This window comes from Poecile atricapillus, chromosome 6 (genome assembly GCF_030490865.1).
Source record: "Poecile atricapillus isolate bPoeAtr1 chromosome 6, bPoeAtr1.hap1, whole genome shotgun sequence".
In the NCBI taxonomy this organism is placed as follows: domain Eukaryota; kingdom Metazoa; phylum Chordata; class Aves; order Passeriformes; family Paridae; genus Poecile; species Poecile atricapillus.
The window spans coordinates 34782030-34807925 of record NC_081254.1 but is presented as its reverse complement, the minus strand read 5'-3'; the positions used below and the strand labels follow the sequence as shown (position 1 = coordinate 34807925).

Below are 25896 nucleotides of genomic sequence, written 5' to 3'. Positions count from 1 at the left end.
AATCACCTTGGCATGATTGAGGCAAACACTTTTGAGGGAGCGGTTTCAGCCCTGCAGTGCCCATCATGGGGATGGAACAGGGACTTCCCAAGGTCACCCCATCCCTGGAGATGTTCTCATCCCTCTCCAGCAAATCCCTGCCCGCAGCTGCTCGGACCCTCTGCATTTCCCCACGTCCCGGTGGCTCAGGAGAGGTTTCTGTGGCAGGGCTGTCTCAGCTCCTGGCCTCTGTTTAATCCTTTGTGTTTCTGCCTCACCCAGCGTGGGAGCCGGGCTAATTGAGTTTTAATTGACAAGTCGAAGCCTGCTGGTGATTAGGCAGTGCTTTGGCTAATTAATTTAGAATGGAAGAGCGGAGCTGTTGTGGACACCCAGCTATAGCCAATGGACCTGATCTCCTCCTCTTGAAAAGAGGCAAAATGAATGTGACAGAAGATTAATGTGTTTTCTAACAACTCCCAGACTTTATTAATGAATCACATTATATTCAGCTGAAGTTTGGAGCCAGTACCTTTCTCATGTTGTGTTTTGTCCATATTTTTAAATCTTTATTGGGCTTTCCCAGCAGAGGAAGGAATTAAAAAATAAGGAAATAATGTACAAGTCTATAAGCTTACAACATTATTATTTTTTTAATCTCCTTCCCTTTGATTTGAGAAACCTCATTAGCAAGAATTAGCTTTCATTAGACTGTCAAAGAGTGCAAGTCCCCAGAAAGCTTCTGTACATGTTTTATTGAAGAGTACTGTGCCACATAAATGCCAGGATTATTTAAAAAGGCAGAAAAGGTTATAAAATTCAAAACAAAATATCAAATAATTTATTTAGCAGCTGAACCATCATATACCTCATGCCAGCAGAGATTTTTACTGAATATGTTTGTCCCTGTAGCACTGCATTCCCAGTGAGCTTCTTCAGACACCAAAAATACCAGAATCTGGTATTTACCAAAGTGTGCTATTTATTCTATAAACCCTTTATCTATTTGTTACTAAAAGACTTGTTCTACATGAATAATTATATAAAAAATAACATTTCAAACCTCAATGACACATCTCAGCTGCTTTTAAAATATTTCTTACATGCTCACTGATTCTCCTGATTATGTTTTCCACACTGTTGATCAGCAGGGGTGGTGATTTCCACGTTTTTCTGTGGGAAATTTTATAGTTTGTTAGCAAGCTGCTGCTCTGAAGTTTGGCCAACCATTAAGGCCAACCTGTGGGTGCTACAAAGAGCATTTCAAGGCTTCAGCAGGGTCAAACTCCTGCCTCCCCCAGGCCAGGCTGGATGGAGTTTGGACCTGGCCTAGTGGAAGATGTCTCTGCCCATGGCAGGGATGGGAACAGGGTGATCCCTAAGGTCCCTTCCAGCCCAGATCATTCTGTGATCCCATGAATCCTCACTGGAAAATGTACTAAAACCCTGAGCAGCCCATTCCAGCCCAAATGAAATCTATTTGCATGTGCCAGCCACCAGCAGGAAGCAGTGTGGTTATGGAGAACATTATTTCAGGTGGAATTGCATAAAACCTGCCTTAACCACCCCTGCACTCCCAAAGGCACAGGGCAGTGGGATTGCTGCAGCTCTGGGAGCTTTAACCACAGCAGCCTGCAAGAACTAAGGTGTGTTGAAATTCATGGAGTCAATTTTGATCCCCCTGTAGCACTTTAAAATTCAGCCAATTTCCACCCCAGCATGAGGAATGGAACGAGTTACCAGCAGAGATGCTTTTCATTTCCAGGGGAGGCCAGTGCCTCGACAATGTGGGACAACAACGCTTGGATTTTCTTCTATGACAACAGTACTGAAGGAGAACCTCCCTTCCTAATCCAGGATTTTATCCATGCCTTCCAACCAAATGCCAAACTAATCATCATGCTGAGGGACCCTGTTGAAAGGTGAGCAAGAAAATGTTCTTGTTATAATAATATTTTTAGTTCTCACTCTGTTGGATGCAAATAAATATTCACATGGTGTTTGAGAGCTACTTGGTTGTGAAAAGAGGGGTTTTATTCTGTGTATTTTGGCACAGGTAACAGTGATAATGTTTTAAACAGAAGTATGTGTGAATGCCATGAGTGCCATGCCTGGAATCCTGAGCTACTCTGAAAAAAAGAATTTATAGGTTTCCAAATGCAGTGTAATGCCATTATCTGAGCTAATATCCCTGGTTCTTAGCGAGGCTATTTAGACTAGGAGGGCACTGCATCTTCAGATCTCAGCAGAAGTGGTCCTGGGAAATGTTTCATTTAATTTAAGTAGTAAAATCTATGTTTTCATGGGGTTTGCAGTTCAAACTGATTACTTAATAATGATTGAGAATGATTAAATAGCTCTGGAGTCAGCAAATGATACAATTTTTAAAAAATCTTTAAAGTGCTTGGTGAGACACTCACGTAAAGTTTCACTGGGCATTTGTAGCTTGCACAGCCAAAAGCTACAGGGGGATCATCCTCGATCTTCCTGACTTTGTTTGCAGGCTAAATGGCGATGAAGAGTCAGGAATGTCCAGCTTTCCACTTGCATTTTGCTTTTTCTCTCCAGATTTCTGGGACATTCCTTCCCTCTGTGTCCTCTTTAGCAGGATAATAATGATGAGGGTGATGGGGAGGGTGGAGGGGGTGGAGGCAGAGTCCACAGGGATCAGTTGAGGGGGTGTGAATTCCTCCTCACTGCAGCTCCACGGGATATTCAGAATACTTGTGGCAGGCTCAGTGCTCAAGGGAAAAGCGCCAGAAAAACTCAGGGAAGGAAGGGGGGCAGGTGATGGTGGGGATGGAGATGATGGTGGGGGATGAAGATGATGATGGGGATGCAGGTGAGGGTGGGGATGGAGATGATGATGAGGATGGAAGTGATGGTGGGGGATGCAGGTAATGATGAGGATGGAGATGGTGGGGGATGCAGACGATGATGAGGATGGAGATGATGGGGATGCAGATGATGATGAGGATTGAGTGATGGTGGGGGATGAAGATGATGGGGATGCAGATGATGGTGGCGAATGCAGGTGATGGTGGGGATGCAGACAATGATGAAGATTGAGTGATGGTGGGGGATGAAGATGATGGTGGGGATGTAGATGATAATGATGATGGGAATGCAGACCATGATGAGGATGGAGATATTGGTGGGGGATGAAGATGATGATGGGGATGCAGATGATGATGAGGATTGAGTGATGGTGGGGGATGAAGATGATGATGGGGATGCAGATGACGATGAGGATGGAGATGATGGTGGGGGATGAAGATGATGATGGGGAATGCAGGTGATGATGGGAATGGAGATGATGATGGCAGTGCGGACATTGATGAGGATGGAGATGATGGTGGGGGATGCAGATGATGATGGGGATGCAGATGATGATGGGGATGCAGGTGATGGTGGGGATGCAGACGATGATGAGGATGGAGATGATGGTGGGAGATGCAGATGATGATGAGGATGGAGATGATGGTGGGAGATGCAGATGACGATGAGGATGGAGATGATGGTGGGGGATGAAGATGATGATGGGAATGCGGAGGATGATGAGGATGGAGATGATGGTGGGGGATGAAGATGACGATGAGGATGGAGATGATGGTGAGGACCAGGCTCTGGTGGCTCTGGGAGAAGAGCAGACCCGTGGTGCTTGTGCAGGCAGCCCGTACCCACTGCCCAGCAGCTCCAGAGCTTGGGTGATGCTCCCCAGGAGCTTCCCTGCCGGCAGGACGTGGCTGTGGTGAGAGCAGGGCTGGGAGATGTTTCCCAGCTCCTGTCAGGAAATGCAGCTCTCAGCTCCAGCAGCATCTCCTGACCTCAGGAGTTTACAGGTGGTAATTTCATGTGAGAGAGTGGCTGGAGTGGCTCCCTCGTGTAAATTAGTGACAAACTCCCCGATTGCCTTAACCACCCTCGGTAACGGGGCTGTAGCTCTCTGCCAGCTTTAGCAGGGGTGACAGAAAAAGTCAGCTTCATCTCCTTTCCTGTGCTTCTGACAAATTGGTTCCTTTTTGTTTGCAATTCCTGACATTCCCGATGGCTCATCTGAGCTGCAGGAGCAAAAGCAGAAGGGACAGGCATCCACTGGTGATGCCAGGTAGTGGGACAGGTTCCTTGGAGCAGCCAGGAGGGCAGGGGCTGGGACAGGCTCTGATCCCACCTGCACAAAGTCTGGGCTATCCCCAGCAGGGAATATTTGAATGACATCTTTCTTTGAGGTGGTTGTTGTCAACTGGTGTCATTATTTCATTGGAATGGACAGAGGTTGAAGGGAAGGACTTCAAGTAGCCAGAACAGCTGAAATTCTAATCAGCAAAGGCAGATGTCCCCAGAATTAAAAACAGATGGGAAAAAAAGAAAAAGAAAAATAGGAAGAAAATCCCAACTGCCCTGCAGAGGGAGAACTTTTCTTCAAGAATGTAGTTTTTCATAAGATGCCAACAAGTCTGGAAAATAATGCATTTCTTTTGATACCAAGCAGTCTTATTAAACCTTTTTAATGACACTTCAGCCTGGCCCATGCTGTACCTGATACCTGCTGGCTGGTTTTTCCCAGGAAGAAGCCTTTCACAGCTCAGTCCCACCATCCCTGGGACAAGCTGAGTCCTGATACCCACATTTCCTGCAAGCAGGAGATGCTGTTGTGTGTCTAATTTAGGTGAACTCATCTGGCCTGGTCCTTCAGCTTTTCCCCTTTTTTTTTTTTTTAATGAACAGAGAGTTTTCATTTGTTTCACATGGGAATTAAAATCCTGCTCTTGCCATACACTGACATAAATAATGACTGCAGAGGGGCTATTCCTGTGCTTAAGTGCTTTTCTGGATTAAGGCCTAAAGTTTCCAAATGAGGTGTTTTTAACTACCCACGGAAATCTAGGGAAGCTAAAGGATAAATAAAGTAACTGCAATACAAAAGGTTACTGCAGTAATAAGTGAGGCCTAAATAGACTGGTGTTTTTATTTCTTAAGCACCTGTGGTTTTTGAAAGAGGCTGAAAAAGATGTAGGATTTCTGGAATTTTGATGAGAGATGGGTGCTCTGGAGGCATCAAATCTGTGCTGCAAACATGCCTGGGGAAGTGACTTCTCGAGTGATGCAAAATTGTCCTCAAAATCCTGTGGTATTGTTGTGGTTCTGGTCATTCTAAGCCTAATTGTGAATGGAAGTTAAAATATGTTCAGCAAATCTAATATTTATGTCATGCCTGAGCATTTCCTTTGTCTCTTTAAAACATGTTTATATTGCAAAAGCCTAATCAAGGTTTCAGGAGTTAATGCTAAAATTGACATTTTCCCTGCCTGTAGGTTTTGGGTCGTTTCACCACATCACTCCCAAAGGAATTTGAATATACATTATCTTTTTAAAGTGATTTTAAGTAATTGTAAATCTCGTGCTGAAAGTGTGCAATGAGGGGATAATGCTTTGTAACTTACAGAAACTAAGTTTTAGTTAAGAAACACATCTTAAAAAGAAAAAAAATAGAAACTCAGCAGGTAGAATGCTGTAAATTGGAAGTTTTTGATGGAAAGTCAACATAAGATTGGAGGTGAAGCTTCCTGTAAAAGGAATGGGAAATCTGGACTCTCTCTTACTCGTGATGGGAGCTTGGTAATAATATAACAATTACTCTTTCTAACCCACCTAAGGTAAAAGTTTCTAAAATCACCTTTAATCTTGAGAGACAAGGACTCTGTCCATGGAATATCAGGTGTAGAGGGGCAGCAACATCAGCTGAGACCAGTTCTGTTCACAGAGAACGTGAATTTAAACTCTAAAAATTTGCCTTCACGAGAAAACACTGGCTCACATTTTTTCTAGGGTCAGGCCTCCAGGGATGTGGACCTTGAAAGTGCAGTTCAGAATCCCCTGGAGAGGGTTTTGCTGTGAGCTAAAACTCATTAAAATGAATGGAGAAATGAATGGAGAAATGAATGGGTGACAGAGTGGGTGGGACGCTGTTACACACACATCCCCTTTCCCTGCACTCCTGTAACTTGGAATTGCCAAATTTGTCGTGTAAATAAAGGTTCTTCCGCTCCCTCAGCCCCTCACGGCCACGTTTTCCCCCGGCAGGTTGTACTCTGATTATCTGTACTTCGCCAGCGCCAACAAATCCGCGGAGGATTTCCACGAGAAGGTGGCGGAGTCGCTGCAGCTGTTTGAGGGCTGCGTGCTGGATTTCTCCCTGCGCGCCTGTGTCTACAACAACACCCTCAACAACGCCATGCCCGTGAGTATTTCCAGCCTCTGCTGGCTCCTCGCTGCTTTAACCTGGTGGAAAGGTCGTCAAGGCACCAAAATCCCGCCAGGAAGCGTTGAGAGATCCAAGATTTCCCCCTCTTTTGCATATTTTTACATACTCTGGTTTGCAGTTAATCTGATGGCGCAGGGAAAAGTTGATCTTGCAGATATTACAAATATACAAAGTCCAAATCTGACCATTTGTAAAAGTGGAGGATGTAAATATGTGTATAAACATGTAAAAGATGGTGTGGGGGCCCAGCTGTCTCCTCAGCCTGTTCCCTGGTGAATGCCAACAGGGATAACACAGCCTTCCTATTGTGCAAGTGCACGGAGAGCACATTTAGTGAAGATTACAATTTAATGAGAGAGCTTTTTGCAGATGTCTCCAAAAAAGTAGCTCTGGCAAAGATCCTTGTGGTACCAAATTGCCTCAAAATCAGAATAAATTATGTGTTCTTTTGTAAGAAAAGGCTACCAATAACTAGATACAATCTTTTTCTTTTTTTTTTCTTTCTTCCTTTTTTTTTTTTTTAATTGTGCATGCCAGAAAATTATACAAGAAAACACAGAAACTGCTGGCAGGGGAATGGATAAGTATTACAGGCTTAAGATTCCAAAATTCACAATTTTAGCATAGAACTGACTTAAGATTTTGCTGGAAGGCAGAGAATAATACGGAAGAGATTGACTTGAAGCATCACATCTGGCCAGTTTGCCATTCAATCCTCTTTTATTGGCTCAGGCTGTGAAGGATTCGGAGGGAATAGTTCCCTCCTTTGCCTCTGGATTGAAGTTATTGCCTCTTCCACTGGATAAAATAATAGAACTAGATGTATTCCATGGGCTGGAGCCCGCAGCAGCAGAGCAAACAGGACACTGCTCTCACTTACCAGGCAGGCTGGAGCTGCTCATCCCTCGCTGCAGCCCCCAGGACTTCCTCACACACCAGTTGCTGCTGGGCAGCGTCACAGAATTTTCCAGCCATCTGCTTGCACAAATGGATTCCTTCCAGTGTGGCAGAGAAAGGCGGAGAGAGAGCCAGAAGGAAAGATTTTCCTCTTCTGTTCATCCTCAGGGTGCAGAACCCATCTCCATTTGCTGTCTCCAGCAGCCCTCTTGGAGAAGATGCTTTTGGAAAGGAGCAGAGGAGGCCTCTCTCCTGCCACAGAGCCACAAGCAGGTGTTTCAATAAAACCCACGTGCCAACTGCGCTCCTCAGTGGCCTTTTTTAGCTTCTTCTTCAGCCAAGTTGCTAAATCTGTTGTGTTTGTGGTTTGCTGTGCGTTGGAAAGGTGAGGATTGGTGTCCCTGGTGAGCTCATTAGGTTGCTAATTCTGTGACTGTGCCAGGAAAAAAGGGGTTTGCTGTTTGTTAATGTGTTTCTGGAACCAGAGGGGTGTCCTAGGCATCGTGGCTGCTGAAGGGTGCTAAGGGGGAAGAAAGGGGTGGTTTGGCACCTGGAATCAATGGAAAAAACATGACCCAGGGAAAGGAACAGTGACCAGGGTGATCCCAATTTTGACCTGCCAGCACCTGAAGGAGTGTACAAGGAAGATGGAGAAAGTATTTACAAGAGCCTGGAGTAAGAAAAGAAACATTAAACCACAAATCTGCCCCAGTGCTGAGTGGAGTGAGGCACTGGCTGAGGGCTGGGGTGCTGCCCCACCAGAATTATCCCATCTTAGCCTGGTGTCTTAACCAAATAAGATTTCTGGTGTAGCACATCTATAAAGAAATCTGCTAAATATGGAGACTTATGTATAAGCAGCCAAAGACACATCAGAATCACACAGGAGGATAACAATTCAGCAATAATTGAAAAGATGGCTTTTTTTAGAGGAATTTAGGCAGCAGTGGAGGTCATGGGGCAGTGTCAGAAGTGAGAGGGCTTGTTGTTTGACTTCATGGACCCTGGTAATGCGAGCTGAAGATGTTAAGTCTCTTTTATGAAAAATGCTTAAGACTTGGGATTCATGTTCCTCTCCTCTGAGCCTGAAGGAATTTAGAAAAATATTTATAAGCACAGTTGGAGGCTGGACTTTTTAAGAACACCAAGGCTACTCTTTTTATGTTTCAACTTGTTATGTAAAATTGAGGAGGGAAGAAAAACAGAGATAAGGGCAGGAGAATCTGCCTTTCCCCCTCTCTGGTCTGACACAGTGTGGCTCTGGGTGCTCAGACAAGGCACCATCAGCACTGCTGCAGCTGAGGTCTCAACCTAATTATTACAAACAGAGGATGCAGCAAATTGCACCCAAATCTAACACCTGACAGCAAGGCAGAATATTTTCTTTTTTGTCAGTCCTTAAAAGCACATTTTGGGTTTTTTTTTTCCCAGATGACAGAGATGAGTGTTGTTTTTTTACAGCCAGAAGTGTTGAAGGGTGAACTAATTTGGGTTTTTTTTTGTACTTACAGGTCAGGTTACAGGTAGGGCTCTATGTTGTGTATCTCCTGGACTGGCTTACAGTTTTTAACAAAGATCAGATCCTTGTTCTTCGCCTGGAGGACCATGCATCAAACATGAGGTACACCATGCACATGGTGTTCCAGTTCCTGGATCTGGGTAGGTGCTTGCTGGCTGCTTTAAGTGTGCAAAATCATTATTATCCTCCTTCTTTTAGGTTGGGTTTGCTTTTAATAATAAGAGATAAAAAGCAAAGCAGAGGAATCTGGCTTGAAGGATGCATTAATCTCATTGCCTGGAGTCAAGCAAAATTAAATTCTCAAATGCCTGGTGTTAGAAGACCTTAGTAAGAGTATATAAAAGAGAAAAAAAATCCAGACCATTCAGAATGCAGGGATTTATCTTCCCATACAGAAGCCAGCCCTGCTTCTGCAGGCACTCAGGGCTTGTTTGCCACTGAGGTGCAAAGTTATCCCCCACAGCTGTAACAAACTGAAGTGCTACCAGCCCAGAACCTAAATCTGATGAAAGGTTGTGTTGGTAGCCGAGGAGAAGGGGGAAGTTGTGTTTTTGCTGTGTTGATTGAGACATCTGTTGCTAATCCTTGGAGAAACGCCGGCAGACAAAACGTTGCCCAATGTTGATTTGACAGTAGCAAGAGAAAGAAAATGTGGCTGAAAAATTGTCTGTCTGGTCCAAAGATTGGTCTAGATGATGAGAAAGCTTGGATGTAGCAGGCTGAACAGATGAAAAGCTTGGCATCTGCTTCCTGAATATGGTTTGTGCTGGAAAACTCCGTGGGTTTTTATCTTGCTGGTGCACATTTATTCCCAAAGTGGGGGCATCACTACACCTGTGTCCACTTTGGTCCCACTGCCAGCCTCCAAAATAAACAAAACTGAGTGCTGGGTGGAGATTGCAGAGTTTCTGCCGGGTATGAGTCAACTCACACCATGAAATGAAATCGCAGCATAAAATACCTGCAGCTCCAGAATGGATGGGAAGTTGTCTTCAATCATTGGGTTTTTATCTCAGAACAGGTGTTTTCCTCCAAGAGTGATTTATGCTGCTTTTTATAGAGATGATTAATTAATGGGAGAGGAATGTGTATTATTTCCATATTTACCAGTAGTGATTAATTTTACTGATCTACGCCTGTATTCAATATTCTGAAACATGGTGGCTGCTAACAAAAATTACATTTTTCTCCCCCTGGCAAACCTTCTGATTGAGTCATTAGATTTCTTAGGATGGACATTTTGGGGGGAAATATTTGAAGATAATATTCTCTTTTTTCCACAGGACCTCTGAGTGAGAAGCAAGAAGCTCTGATTACCAAGAGTCCTGCATCAAACACCCGAAGACCTGAAGACAGAAGCCTGGGCCCGATGCTGCCAACCACCAAGGCAATTTTAAGAGATTTCTACAGGCCTTTTAATACAAAACTGGCACAAGTTCTTTTTGATGATGCTTTTTTATGGAAGAGGACATAACGTGTAAATTTCTTGCCACGACTACAGTGCTTAAAGGAGTTTTTATTTTTTTAAATTCTATTTTTGTGCGTGGATATTTTACATTATTTTCCCATTCCAAAGAGCAGCCGATGGATGAGCTGAGAGTCTCACCTTCAGCCAGCACACGTCTCAACAGCTCTACCACTTTTTCCTTGGGAGAATGGAAAGCATCTTGCTTTAATCAGTTTATTGCAACTTCTTTCACCCCAGAAAAAGAGTGGACAAGCATCAGGACAATGATGTCTTACACTCTTCCACGGGGGTGTTGAAGTGTAACCTTCTCTGAGATGCTGCAACACAGAGCTAGCATCAGTTTCCTACAATTACACTTATAATCTCTCATTTTCAATATATGTTATTCACTCTTTTTTTTTTTTTTTCCAAGCAATCAATGTCATTTAGTCATTAAAATTTTTAATTGAATTCAACCTAAAATTCTGTTTCCTTTTGTCAGCCTGTTTACAAATGGTCTTCACTAACATGGAGTGTGTTTGCTTCATTCTGAAGGAAAGATAAATTTACATAAATTTCCAAGTCTCATTTATATCTTCAAGATAAATGGACTTTTCTATCCACAGTTCTTAAAACAGAAAATTTTATAATTGGGGCATGAATGGATGCCTGAAACCTAAACAGGCCAATTTGGTGTTTAGCATAACAAATTCATTGCCTCCCATATTTTGTTTATGTAAGTATGAATATGTATAATTTATTCATATCACTCACATATTTTCCCAGGAAACCACTTTTATCAAAAAATTCTTGGCCATGGAGAGCTTTTATGGATATTTCTGCTAAATTCTGCAGGATTGCTCTTCTCCATTGTGAAGGAACATGCATTTTAAAAGCCATATGAAATTTTGCTATTAAAATCATAAATGAGCAGGATTCTCAGTACCTTACAGAAAGGAAGTGTTACCTGAGGAATTAGGTTATGTGTTTCCCTCTTCAGGAAAAATGTCTATATTTAGTTAAAGAAGTTGAGATATGCAGACTTGAGGGGAAAAAAAAAAAAACCAATCTTTTGGAAGTTATGGAGAAACCTGGGACGAACTGAAAGTTTTTATTTGACAAAAAAGATCAGATTTTTCTGTAGATGTGCAGCAATTCAGTCTTTGATTTCAAACACACCTGGTTAGCTCACTCAGCTACAATCTGCAGCCTTCTGCAGGTGGAAGTCCCACCTGAGTAAAGGATTTTTTGAGTGATAAATTTAAATGCTATCATTTCCTCTCATGGGCTAAACATTTCCTTTCCCTGAGTGTGTGTTGAGTGGATCAAAGCTCCTGTCCAGCTGAGCTCTCAAAACCCCAGAGAATCCTCTCTGATTGGCTTCCTGTGTCCTTTCAACCTTGATGCTGGACCCCACAGTGCAGTTTTATTGAGGGATTCACAAGTACATTTACAAATATTAAATGTAATTTTTCCCTATTCCCCCTCTGTGAGGACATATTATTCACTTCATGTGTTTTTAAATTGAGAATTAATGCTGAAAACTTGATGGATCCTGAACATTTCACACGGGAATAGGATTGGTGACATGTGAGATGTTTTGCAACAGAAAACTGTTCCTCGGTTCTTTGCCAACTGGTAATGTGCTGTTTAAAAAAGGATTCAGTCTGGGGTTTGGAAAGCCTAAAATAAGTATTTTAGTGAAGTATTCTAGACAACCAGAACAGATTAGTTCTAGTTCAGAGATGTTCACAGACCAAAAATGGTTGCAGAGCTGAGAATGGACTACTTTAGCAGTACAAATAAAAAGTATCATGGGGCTGTGAAACAGAAAATCAGAATGAATTTGCCACCATTTGCAGATGTAAAAAATTCAGTCAACAACTTATTTACACCAAAGAGGTCACCCAGCTGTGCTTTGATTTGGAATCAACACCGTGTGGTCAGGATGACTCTATACAGATGTTTCCTAACCTGGTCTGCCACGGTCAAATATTTCCATTTAATTGTCAAGCCATGATCTAATGATATTATTTTACCAGCCCTAAAAGCTATAATACATCTGTCCTTATCATTAACTTGAGCACCAAACAGCTCACACACTCTGGTTTGTGCCTGTGGTCCCTCTGAAAGTGGAGTTTTCATGGAGGCTGCTTTTATGTCTCCATCGCCTTCATGAGCTCCAAAACAGAATCTCCTGATTTTAACACATTGCAGCCTTAAGCTGTTGGGTTGTGGCATGACTAAGAATCAAACAGCAGCAAATATTGGTCAAGAAGTCGTTTTGGAGGTAAGGATATCCCTCTCTAGCTCAGGCTGTAAAAATGAAATTGATCTGGTGAGTCAGAATGAAATAAAACAGCATTTCCTCAAGCGATGTGGCAGTGCTGGGTGTCAGAGCCCCTCTTCCTCAGCCACAGCCAGTCAGTGGCTTCACAGCAAATCCCTACACAGGACAAGGCTCACCCAAATTCTCCCAGCTCCCTTTCCCTTTCTGCTGACAATCCTAGCTGTGAAAAAATTCAATTTCATTGTTACTAGTCACTGTAGCGCTGAGGTGAGCCACATCCCCAAAAGAGCGATTTGCCCAGAAGTTGGAATTAATATCAAGACAATATGTTTTCATTTTTGATGTTTTGTGCCAAAATCTAGCAGTGGCTCCTTGCAAAGACCTCAGAAAATCCGTGTCTCGTGCTTTTGCTCTTATCTCTGCTGAACAAAACCGATCAGACAAAGGTGCAGCATTGACGAGTGCAAAGGCACTGAGGAAAGGCTCGTTTCCAAATATTCTCGCTGCTACTGCAGAGGAATGTGAAATGTGTCTTCTGTAAGACCTGGAGTGTTTGGGCCAAGCATGGTGGCTGTCTGGAAGAAGTACAATAAAAACAAAGGATCTCCTGCGGGGGAAAACAGGCACTGCTTGGTGTGGAGAAGGGTGTGGTGTTATCTGTGTGTGCTATCTTCAGCCTGGCAAACAGGATAAATGGTGAAGCTGGTGCAGTTCTGAGTGTATCTTTCTGCCAAGAAATTAATCCATTTTCCAACTAAGCCAAATGTTCTTTTGTTAAAGACCAGGAACAGCAGTGTCATGACAAGTCATTCGTGCTTGATGCCGCTCACACGGGTGAGGAGATGTTGGATAAGACACAGCCTCAATTCGCATCAGGGGAGTTTTAGGTTGGGTTTTAGGAAAAATTTCATCATTGGAAGGGTTGTCAAGCATGCAACAGGCTGTGCAGGGCAGTGAAATCACCTCCAGAGGGATTTAAAGGACCTGTGGATGTGGAGCTTGGGGACATGGTTTAGTGTGGCCTTGGCAGTGCTGGTGGATGGTCTGGGATCTCAGAGGTCTTTTCCATCCTTCATTCCACGAGCAGTGTGTTTCCAACGGGAATTCTTGTCTTGCAGTACCATCTTGTGGCCAACCCCAGCACAGCTTTGTGCCATGAACGTGGGTTTTTCCTACTCTGGAAAAGTAACAGGAAGGTGCAAAAGGAAAAAGATAATTTCTACTTCTTTTCAGATGCTCGCAGGAATAAAATTTCCAGTGCGGCTCAGGAGAGTGTGGAGATGTGCTGGCTTGGCACAGCCTCAGCCTCGTGGAATCACAGAATCATTTAGGCTGGGAAAGACCTCTGAGATCATAAAGTCAGAAACCCCAGCACTGCCAAAGCCACCACTGCCCCATGTCTCCAAATGCCACATCCACGCGGCTTTTAAACCCCTCCAGGGATGGGAACTCCACCACTGCCCTGGGCAGCTGTGCCAGGGCTGGACAAACCTTTCCATGAAGAAATTTCCCCTAAAATCCAATCTAAACCTCCCCACTTGCAAATTCCCTCTTGTCCTGTCCCTTGTTACTTGGGAGAAGAGACCAACCCCTCCTCATCCAGGGAAGGATGTCACCAGCAGCTGAGGCCAGGAGCTGCTCACCTCTGCTCAATTCATCCGTGTCCTGCTGGGGACAGATGCTTTTAAATCACAGCTCCTGTGAAAACTCTGCACTGCCTCAATCAATAGAAAAACCCTCAAAATGATTGCCAGCGTGGCAGGGGCTTAATGGGCTGCCAGGCTGGAAGCTGCCATTAAAATTAGAGGCCTGCTGTGTATATATTAAAGCACAATTAGCAGAAAATAAGGTCTGAAAGAGGCACAAATAGTAATCACTGCATGGCAGCTCAGAGGAAAGACTTTTACCCTCACCCTCATCATTTCTGAGCTTCCCTTTGCTGGTGAAAATCTTCCAGCAGGTGTTGGTGTGATGGTGCCTCAGGTGCACTGGCAGAGGTGTGGAAGATCTACTGAAAAAAATGCTAAAAATACAACTTGGGAGGTTTAAAATTCCAGTTTGGTCACTGAAGGGGCAGCTGCTGTGTGACACTGAACAGTAGGGCAGCTGCACAGGACACCTTCCTTGAGGAAAACAGGGCAGATTTCCAGTTCTTTACTCAGTCTGGGAACATCTGACACACTTAGAAAATTATTTCTTCCTCTGTTAATGAATGGCAGTGAGGAAAGGGAAAGGTTCTGCTGCTACTCAGAACATTGCAGTAGATGAACAGCCTCAGAGCAGCTCCCAAAACTTCATTTAATTCAGGCTACAGAGGCCTAAGCCATAGATGACTTACAAATAACTTGGAGTTTAGCTTTTAAAGAAGCTAAAGCCAGCACATCCTGACTATTGAACACACTGGGTGACTCAGAGACCAAAGATTTGAGGCTGGTGCTGCACTGTCTGGGTGCTTAATTGTGTTGACACACATTATTTCCTCCTCTAGGTTGCTGGAATCGGAGCTAGAGAGCAATGAAAACTTCTGGCCATCAATACAAGCTGGGCACTCCCACAGGGCAAGGAGGCAAAGGCTGTGGTAAAACAGCTACAGAAAGGAATGGAGAAAGGGGAAAAGTAAGAAAGAAATCCTGCAGCCGTGTCTAGTGAAATCCTGAAATGCTGAGAACAAATTGATGACACAAAATTGCATGGAAGAAAGTAAAGCCAAGCAAGGGAGACAAAAAGCCCAGAAGAAATAAGACAGAAATAAGCAGAAAGGGATGTGTGGCTGCAAGATGGAAAGGTGGATTTTTTTTTATTTTTTATTTTTTTTACCATCTGAAACGGCTTAGGAAAAGAAAATAATCATATAACCTGGGAAAGTATGTTGGCTTGATGGGAAAGGCATCAGCTGAGCCCTCTGCAGGCTTTGCTTTTGTTGTTTGTTGCACTGAGGGGTTTAAATTCAGCATCAGGGATGGGATCCATAGAAATGTGGGTTCCTCACTTCCTCTGCCTGGCTTGGACAAGACTCAAATGCTTCATTTAAGCTTGGGAAGGAGCAAACACTGTGAAAGGGAATAGATCTGAAAGAAGAAGAAGAGGTGCTTGACTGGATTAAGAGTCTGAAAGAGAGGCTAAAAGCTGCATTTCTGGCTAAAAAGAGGAAAGGATTGGCATTAGAGATTTCTCAGGTATCATCTGCCCCTGAGTGCAGGCTTTATGTGAGAGCACCCATAAAAGAGCAGGATGTATATAACAGGTGGCAAAAATATAACATGCCTTTTATTTTGGGCTCTATCTGGGGGAAAACTCATTGATTTTAGGTGCTGGGGTGTGCTGCTGCTGCCAGAGGCAGGCTGGGGTGCAGCACTTTGTCACCCCAGCCCTCCAGCTGCAGCTCTGAGGGGTCACCAGGTAATTTTTTGTTTTCCAGTGGTGTAAGAGCAGCAAGAAATAAGCATGACTGGGCCAGCAGCACTCCACGAGAGGGCAGAGCATAGCTGGAAATTCAGCTGCAGCTGGAAATCCAGTGCCACAGCCAGAGCTAGCTCCTTGTCCTGCATCACAGCTACAGAAAATGACACCTGGAAGGTGGAAAAAGGGGGAAAAGGTGGGACATGTCTGACCGTGTGGGTCTGGTGGGAAAAAACCCAGAGATTTCACCAGAATTTCAGCAAGTGGGGGAGAGAAATTGGTTCCCATGCTATGGAACATAAACACACACATAACACAATATACCTCGTATGTAACTCAACATCACTCATGCAAATCATAACTGGGAGAGTTGGAAAAAAGGGCTGAAACACTCAGCAGTGTAATTTACACACATTATAGAACCATGGAATTGTTCAGGTTGGGAAAAAAACCTTTAAAGTCATGCAATCCACCCTCCCTGCACTGATGCTCCTCACACAGAGCCATTGGCATCATAATCCCTCTCCTTTCTCCTGCATGATCCAACCAGAACTGGAGGAACTTAAACTCACTCTGATCCTCCCTGCTGAATGCAAATCCCTTCTCAAACCTCAATGCAATTTTGAAGGTGCCAAGTAAAAATCCCACTCCCTTGCTGTGAGTGGCAAATGTAAGCCCAGCTCCTCTTGGTTTATAATTTCAGTGCAATATTCAGTTATCCTGTATCAGGATAACTATAAAATCAAATAATCAGATTAATGAGATAATCAGATTAATGAGATAATCAGATAATATCAGGAAAAGGACACATGAACAATTCATCCCCACTGAAAATTTCTCCTGTGACAGTGGCAGTGACCCCTCAGCAGCCAGCTCGGTATTCATTGAATTATTAACAGCATTTCCTAAGTGCTCTGTGCCTCACAGTGATATTATCACTGCATTTTTTGCTTCAGTACTACTATTAATCCATGAAAATAAAGTTTCTTGGACTGAAAAAAAATTGAAACACCTACTAAAGTGGCAAATAGGAGTCAGTCCTTGACAGTGCTGTGCCATACAGCCCAGGGTGAATCCTGGAATGTTTGTTCCCAGTCCAAAGCCAAATGAGCAGGAAACCTGGCCTGTTCCAATGTTAATGTGCCTTCCTAAAAGTGGATTAAAAAATCTTTCACTTCAGCAGGTGGTGCTGCAGAGCAGTCCTGTCATTGTAACCATGCCTGAGCTTTTGTCCTGCTGCATTTGAGAACTGAATTTATACATTTACATTGGGCTGCTCTCAACAGTTTCCCTTTCTTCTGTAGGTGCTAGAGAAGTGAATATTACCTAATGAACGCCCCAGGAGGTACCTCTTGCTCTGGAATTACAGGCTGGGGGGCGAAGGCAGCACAGCAGGAGCTAAGGCAGGTGTTTGAAACAGAACAATTCAGCAAGAAATCAGCCCTGAGCTTCTGAAGCCAGGAGGCTCAAAGCACTTGGACTGGCAGAAGTGAATGGTTGTGAGGATGATAAAACCTCAGGAGGCAGGAGCTGTAGGTGTTCAGCACTGCAGGAGGCAGGGTTTGCTGAACTTAACTGCTGCCAGAGCCACGAAATTGGGAATTTTAACACAAGTTGAGGAGCTGCTGTGCTGGAGAACTGAAGAACTCAGGGCAGAGAGGGATGAAAGGCTCCAAGAGCAGCCCTGGTGAGGATGAGATGATTCATTTTAGAGAAACTGAGGCTCATGCCAGAGTGATTTGGTCCTTCAGCTGCAAAGAGAACCAGCTAAAACAAGAGATGTTTGCTCACTGGTCACTGCTGTCTTGGCAGGTATCGCAGACATTTTAGACTGTCAGGCTTTAAAATTTGAAGAGCCTTCACCTGTTGGTGTTCAAAAATCTGTTATTGATCCAAGGATGACTTTTTTTAAGATCCACATATTCTTCATTTTTCATGTCTTCCAGGAGTGCTGCATCAAGGATTTTCCCACAGGCAATAACACACCCAGCTCATGGCTGTAGTCACCAAAGCTGAGGGACAGGAAGATGGTCTTGCAGCTATTCCCTGATTCCTTGGGATTCAGAAGGCCTTAAGGACCTCCTCATCCCCATATCGTCCTCAAACCTCAAGACAGCAGCCATGGGCTCACCTGGCCCTCCCTTTGAGGCTGGCAAACCTCAGGATGCAAACCAGCTGTGCTGGCTTGGTTTTACACCTAAACTGACATTATTCTGTGGTTATTCTGAGAGTAAAATAACACCAAAAGTTCCTTGTCTCATGAGATAACCTGGAAAAAAAATAATAAAAATAAAAAGGTAACTTAGGCAGCCCAACTTACCCACACGTGGCTCCAGGTGAGAGGGCTGAAGGACGGGGGGGAGAATTTGGTCAGGTTTGTATCCAGCTGGGGAGAAATTCCTCTGCTGCAAGGAACCAGCCCAGTGTTTGCTTTCTGCTTGATTGAAAAGGACAAGGCAAAAGGGGATATGTGGAATGTAACTGATTAGAATAAGGAGCTTGAACAATATCCTGAGATTGTTTTGATGCGTGGAGCTGTTCACAAAGCTTTGTGAGGGTAGCCAAAAACTGGTTCTCATGAAGGTGAAGAACTAAGAAAATATTGATTTTTTTTTTTTTTTAAATAAAATTATTGTGTATACTTTGAAACATGCACATTGTTATTTAGCCCCATCCAAGCCTGGGTCTCCTAACATATTTATCCTGCTTTTCCCCAGCAATTTCCACACACATGCTGCAGATTTTCTGCTTTGCCATTGAAACCATTTCCCAGAATAAGCTGGGCTGGTTCCTGGTTGTCCTTGAAGCATTTCCACCCCAGCCCAATTTTAATGAACACAGAAGGCTCAGGTTTGCAGGTCAGGTAGATGCAAACACTCACATAATAGCAAAGTTTTTCATGGAATCACAGAATCACAAAGTGGAAGGGACCTCAAAAGCCATCAAATTCCAAACCCCACCATGATCACTGCCATGAGCACATGCATTTTAAAACCCATCAGGAAGAATACTGAACTATAATTATTTTTTTTTTCTCTGAACTGCAATCTCTCAGAGTTACTCCATGTTAAGGAAAATGCACACATTGAGATGTAAAGCCCTGAGAATATTATTCAAGAACAGCATCTCTAGGTGAGTCACAACAGGAGATGCAGATGCCCAAAATGTACATGCAGTGCTGTTCACTGCAGTTTAGAAATCATTTTACATGTTTAAAGTCAATTTGAATATGACTGTAAGGGGAAGCAGCACCAATTCCCAGCATCTACAACTTTGTTTTTGTATTTGGTTTATTTATTTAAATATTTATTTGTTTATTTATTTTCAGACAAACCCAGGTGTGCACTGCAGGGAATGTGGGAGAGGGTGGGACAATGCCAAAGTCACCTGTGGAGAGAACAACACGAGTTCTCCAAAGCACTGGGCCTCCTCTGGGTGCTTCTTTCTGTAGGAATCCAGAAATGGAGAGACATTTCTCTGTTTGTCCTATTCTCCAAAAAGGTATTAATCTTATTTGTCACTGACAGAAAGGCTTCCAAATATCCCTGGGTAAACCAGGATTTATAAAAAAATTAAGTAGAAAGTAGTAGAATGTTTAGAATATCACTGAAGTAAAAAATATAGATTTTAGAGTGTTTAATACATGGAGTAAAGATGGAGGGAAAAAGGTGTGAGTTTTTAGCTCTCCTTCTTCTCCATGATTCCACAGTTTTTAAGAGCACCAAGAGTGATTGGTTGAAAGTTAGTCAGTTTTAGTTACATATGTAGATATAGAAAACTTAATTTATAAAAACAATACCTGAGTCTATTGTTAATTGGGTAAAAACGGATATAAAGATGAAACAACCGCGTGATTCGAGGCCATTTTGTGCCATCAGAACCAAAGTGTGCCAGGTTATAATGATCTGAACTTGTGCAGGAAATCTGGAAAGGCCTGCCAATCTTTAATAACATCTTAATAACCACAAGAAACAAGATCCTAACGAGCTTTGGAGTTTTCTTCCTGACCCAGAGAACTGAGATAAGGGGGAGTATCCCCAAGGAACTCAGCTCAGAAGAGACCAAGGAACCCAGTTTGAGAAGTGCAACAATCAAAACAGAAAGAAAAAGTTTCACTTTTGGTGAGAAGACACTTCCTTTCCTCTGCAGCGACCTGTGAGGGTGGGATGGCACAAACCCTGCTGTGCAGGAGCAGCCAGTCCCAGCTGGGGGAGGCTTTTCTCCAGTGTTTGTCCCACCCAGGGCAGGTCTGTGTCCAACACACCTGCTGGGAGCCAGCTGGCGGCTGGAGGGGCATTTCTCACACCAGGAATTTGTTCTGAGCACCAAATCCAAGCTCCAAGCGTGGGCTGCTGTCTTGGCTGTGTGAGTCAGAAGGATGGAGTGGCCTAGTTTTAGTAAAAGAGGCACTTTGGGGTGAAATGTTCAATCTTCTCACCCCTGGAAGAAAATGTCTCATCAAAATTTGATATGCCCTTGGGATCTGGGTGTTTCATCAACAAGGCCTTTCCAGATGCATAAATAAGAAAAGACTGGAATATTACAAACTGCTTGGCCAGAGGAAAAATTAAAAGTAGATCAAAAAAGAAAAAAAAAAAAAAAAATCAAGCATTTACCCAAAATTTATGGACATTTCTATACACATTTGGGAGTTTTATCCAACAGCAATACTGATGCTCTTGCAAGGAACAAAAGTTACTGGGAATTTTCCTACATCACTCTTCCTTTCTCCTTGGGGTACTTCACAACATGACCTTTGAGCTGAGCTCCTGAATGTGTTTCTGGGATAAATTCTGTGGGCTGTAGGACACAGGTCACCTCAGATGGGGTTTTAGGGACCCTTCAAAACTGAGCATCCATTTATATGGCTACCTTTCATTTCATGGGATGGGAGTTGATGACTCAAGTGGTCTTTTTCAGGTCCTTATTAAAGAAAATTAGTGAAATAAATGATTGCTGTTCTGGGGCTCTTCTTAATTGCTAGGATGAAGCTCTTATATAATAAGGAGAAGATTTTAATTGGTCATAATAATGTAAAAGAAGGTTTGATCTCTTTGTACTCATCATCCACCTCCCTAGTGAAAATAACAGCTTTTCTCTTTACAAGAGCAATAGACAAAAATCACTGTTTGTGGTGAGGTTTTTTTCAGTCTAGCTATACAGAAAGTCCAGTTATACAATGCTCCATCCCTGGAAGTGTCCAAGGCCAGGTTGGATGGGGTCCTGAGCTCCTGATCTAGTGGGTGGTTTGCCCACCCATGGCAGAGGGTTGGAATAAGATGAGCTTTAATGCCCCTCACAACCCAAACCATTCTGTGATTCCATAAAAAAAGTCATTTTCCATTTTACAAACTGCGTTTCAACCTTTTAAGAAAAGAGTAAGAGAGATTTGGACTGCTGAAATTCTGTAGGGCCTCTCAAACACTGCATTTATCCCTTTGCTCTCTTTTCCATCCTTCCCAAATATCCTTGGAATTATTCCCATTCCCCCATTTCTCATGGCCCTGCAGTGCTGCTGGCTGGGCTAACATCAAATGAGAGAGGCATTATCAGCTGCAGGGTTGTTACCCCAGCCCAGAAAACAAGAAAAGCCCAAGCTCCTGTTAATAAATCCTCTGGGGTGGATTAGAGTGAAAGACACTGAAGGATCAGTGTTTGTAAATACACAAATGAACAGTTTCTTGGAGAAAAATTGGGTTGCACAGGAAAATGGGTACAGAGCTGTTTTGGTTGTTGTTATCCTAGGAATGTGACAATATGAAAGCATAAAAATATCACTTGAGAAAATGCAGAAGAAGGAAAGGATGAGAACAGAAAGATCTCACCACTCCTAAGCCTGGTGACCAGACCTGTGGCAATTTTGATGGGTGTTGGTCAAAGCCATGGATGAAGCCTGGATCCATGGGGTGGTGGGAGAAACCCCAAAGAAGCAGCGGGCAGGAAGCCCCAGGAGCATCTGTGGGGTTTGTATTACCCAGGTTAAATGGGAACACCCAGGTGCCTCCCCTGGAGTTTCATCTGGACATGGAATGTTGTGGAGCAGACACTCCAGGAGTCACTGACACCTCCTCAGGTGGCACAGCTGATGCCACATCAGGCTGTGGCCCATCATGGCCCATCAGCAGAGGGGAACACCGTCAGGAAATGTGTGAATTTACCACAGCTGAGTTCACTGATAAGGACAAAGAATCAGCTCTGCCTTCCCTTATCTCGTTCATCACCAGCTCTGCTCTAACTGGGCTGTGCTCTGCACCACTCTACAAAGGATGGATTCAGCCAAAGCATCAGCAGGACTTTCATTCTGCACAGGTACCATAAATATCAGCTTTACTGAGTGCTCCTGCACAAGGTTCTTTGTTCTTGGACCATGGTGTGTCTACGAGACAAAAAAAAAAATCTCTAAAAAGCATTTGGTCACATAGGAAATTCTATACTTTCAGATCATTCCGGTTTAATTAAATGAAAAAAAATATTGTGTGAAACTTGTGAGCTGCTGCTAATGCCACGTATTGAAAAATGCAAAGTCCAAATCCACAAAATATGAGGCTAATTAAAATAAAACATTAGGGCTTTTCCTGAAACTTGCATTTCCCTGCTTCTTACTTTATTTTTGTGTTTTCCTTCCCAGCCATGTAGGCTAGAAATGAGCCTCTTTTTAAAAGAAAGCTGAGACTCTTACACATTAAATAAGTTCAGCTGACAGAGCCCTAAAGAAAATAAATACTCATAACCAGGTGAGTTGTAATAAAGTCTCCCATGGCTGGCATGGGCTCCTGGGAGTGCTGGGTGTTTCTCCTGGTGCCTGGCTGAGCTCCAGCCCTCTGCCAGCTCAAGGCAAACATTGGGAGCCAACAAGATCCATGGATTGGCCTCATTACTGCCTCATTATTTACCCCCTTATTGCTGCAGGTGATTTGGTTACTCAGGTAGAGTTCCTTGAAAGCCAAGCATTTGGCAAATTCATCTATTTTCATAAGATTCTGCTCACACTTTGACCCCAAACCAACACATTTCTGTGCTTTTACCGTGACAAAAACTACATAAATAAAAAATGCATTTTCTGTTCTAACACCTGAGACTCAGGAAATACCAAATCTATGCTGAGCTAAAGGAGGAGGAAGTGCCAACACAGGAAAATAGAGCAGGCCTTGAATCAATTAGCACCACATGGTTTTATTTAATGCATTTATTATGGTTTCTACTCAAAAGCTAGCCCTTGCCCAGTTACATAAAGCCATCATTTTCTGGATGCCAGGACTGGAACTGTCTTTATAAAATCCGATATTATTCTGGTTCATTATTCCAAGAAAAGTTACTCTTTACTTTTAACCCCAAACTTTGCTTTATATCATTGCTCCTTCCCAGTCCCCCATGAAGGGAGGAGCTGGTGAGGGATGTGCTGAGAGTCTGGGAGGGAAATCCTGAATTATTGGCACTGAGGAGCTGATATCAATGTACAGCCACAGATTTGTGTCAGCTGAAGGTCCAGGCTTGGGGATGTTCCTGTATCCTAAGAAAACAATAGAGCTCATTGTGTTCCTGCCCTCCTCTTCTTATTTCCTCCAACTCTTCCTTGTTTATCCCAAACTTTTGTTGCCACTTCTCCTCCCCTTTTAACACCAATTCCCATAATCAATTACATCATAATTATTTTGGGGTCTGTACTGTACATATAATCTCAGAATATTCATTTCCATGTATTTTCTATATAGAATGCCATATACTTCTTTAAACTTTGGCTTATGTGAAGAATAAAAGGAATAAAGTCAGATGGTTAGAAATTTCAAAGTTAGGTTTAAAAATTAAAGGAAGTGTATACACATACTTAAAAGAAAAAAAAGAATAAATCAACATTTGAACATATCCCCCTGAAATCTCCTGTCTCCTCGCTCTGGTTCATGGTTAAACTGTTAAAACACTCTACAAAATGATCTGTGGATCTACTTTCTTTGCAGAGCTGACATTTTACAGGTGGAAACAAGCACAGAAACAGCAGTTTGTGTTGCTGTTCAATATAGGACCAGTTCCACTGATTTCCAAGGCGTTACCTGACCAATGTGACTTTTTGATATAAATATAGATATTTATTTTTTTTTTTAGAAAAAATGGAAAATTCAAATTAAAATGTGAACTGAAATCTCTGTTCCAATGAAAAACACTTTAAGGCCTGACACCACTCTGCCTCATGGCTGACAGTGTAATAGACCGAAACCTTATTATTGAGAAATTATTTACTTAAATCACCACAAAATCACAAATAACTGCAAATAAAGTACTTGAAGTTTTCAACTCTTTGGGGCCAGAACTACAACCGCAATGGCCTGAGTTTTGAGTCCATGGTTTCACTCTAAGTTAGTTAAACAGAACATGAGTTAGTTAAACAGAAAAATGGGGTTTTGAGCATATTTTCTTTGGGAATTCCTGCAGTAGTTACTGTGGAACAGCACATAACATAATCACACCCTTCCAAGTGTTAATTATTCTAAAAAGCAGGATAAAGATTATATTCCTGACATGCAGCCAACTTGGAAATTACCCTCTTATTAAAGCTCTAACCTGAGAAGAAAAATCCTGTGACTCAGGACTCATGAGAACATTAAGAAATATAGAAGGATTTTTCTACTTTTTGTTCCCTCTTTCCTTCAGGGGTAGCAATAATAGCAATAACAACAACACAGGTTTTACCATTTTTAAAACTGAATATCTTTCCTTGGTTGCAAGATAATGACTTTGCTTACCTTGCCTGGACTCAGCATGGTATTTTATAATGATCTTTTTTATTAGTGTTTAAGGTTAATCATCCTAATGTTATTTTATTTTTTTTTTATCAGAAAATTGGACTAATTTTACTTCTTTTTGATGAAAATCCAGATGAAATCAGTGGCATGTATGTCACTGATTGCAGCACTGTAACACCACAGGATGCAGCTTGTTCTCCACAGACAGCAGCATCTTCTGCTGGGCACCTCAGACACTGCAGGGCTCAAACTGAGGAAGTTTTTGGTTCCTGTTTTTAAGGGAACCAACCAGGATCAGGATTCAAACCTGCACAGATTGAGGAATGCCACTGAAATCTCGCTGCTGGGCTGAACTTATTTGTTTTTCTTTGCTTAAAGAACATATCTGGATGTGCTTGTTGTTGCTGGGATAACCTCTGGAAAGCCTAAACAGACTGCAAGCAACAAAACAGATTTTATTAATGTACTGTGGGTTATTACCAAGGAATGGTAGCAAATTCAGAAAAATCTGTTCTGATTTAAATTAAATAAACAAGCCGGGTTTGAGATTTGAAAAAGCTTTTCAATAATATTTCTGCCTCAGAATGTGCATTTTTTCATGCTGATAGATATGAGGAATAACCCTATGGAAGTTGCTGGAGAAAGATGAACGTAGGGGGAGAATTAAGGAGAGGAAACTGAAGCAGAAACCACAGGCTCATGGTAAAGGAAAAGAGGAAGTGTCTGTTGTATCTTGAAAGTGAAATTTATCTGTTACACTGACATTTTGAGGCTGTAGTTAGAGGTCCTTTGAGAGTAAATATTATTACACAAAGAAAAATAAATGGTAGGGTCCTGACAACACAAGTTGCCAACAATTTGATTCATTGCCTCAAGTAATTCTTGCATGTAAACAGAAGCCCCCCAAACCCACTCCCACACACTGCTGAAAATGTGTTCTGTGTCTTGTTTTGTCAGCTGGATGAAAAGCCATGCCACAGTTTGTTTAAAGAAAAAGCTTTTTATTTCACGAAACATTCTCCTCAGGAAGCCACCAGAGACCAGCCTGTAGAGCAGAAAGTACAACAAACAGATCCAGGGTAATCCTTACCCTGAGAATTCCAGGGTAAGCAAAATACATTTTCTAATGGAAAAAAATCTCTGCCTTCCTTGGACATCATGTGTGATGAAGCCACCATGGATTTACCTTCTAAAATATGAACAGGGATCTTCAAGGAAAGAAATTTTAATTACTGTTTATCCTCTTGAGTGCGTTCTGGGGGTGTTATTGATTAGCTGTGTTTTTGTATCCACATCAAGAATGTTTGAATTCAGAGATATTCCCAGACAACCTTCCTGTTGTGACAATTCTAGATACAGAAT

General features: G+C 42.7%; 1 protein-coding gene across 3 annotated transcripts in view; it reads left to right on the top strand.

The window, feature by feature from the left end:
- The window catches only part of CHST15 (carbohydrate sulfotransferase 15), a 44290-nt gene extending 33707 nt beyond the window's left edge, over positions 1–10583 (top strand). For all 3 annotated transcript variants that reach the window (XM_058841885.1, XM_058841888.1, XM_058841886.1), the window contains exons 5-8: positions 1745–1901; positions 6064–6220; positions 8653–8800; positions 9944–10583. In XM_058841885.1, the coding sequence (XP_058697868.1) occupies positions 1745–1901; positions 6064–6220; positions 8653–8800; positions 9944–10134 (653 nt within the window). In that variant the 3' untranslated portion in view covers positions 10135–10583. The remainder of the gene's footprint in view (positions 1–1744; positions 1902–6063; positions 6221–8652; positions 8801–9943) is intronic.
- The last annotated feature ends 15313 nt before the right edge of the window (positions 10584–25896 follow it).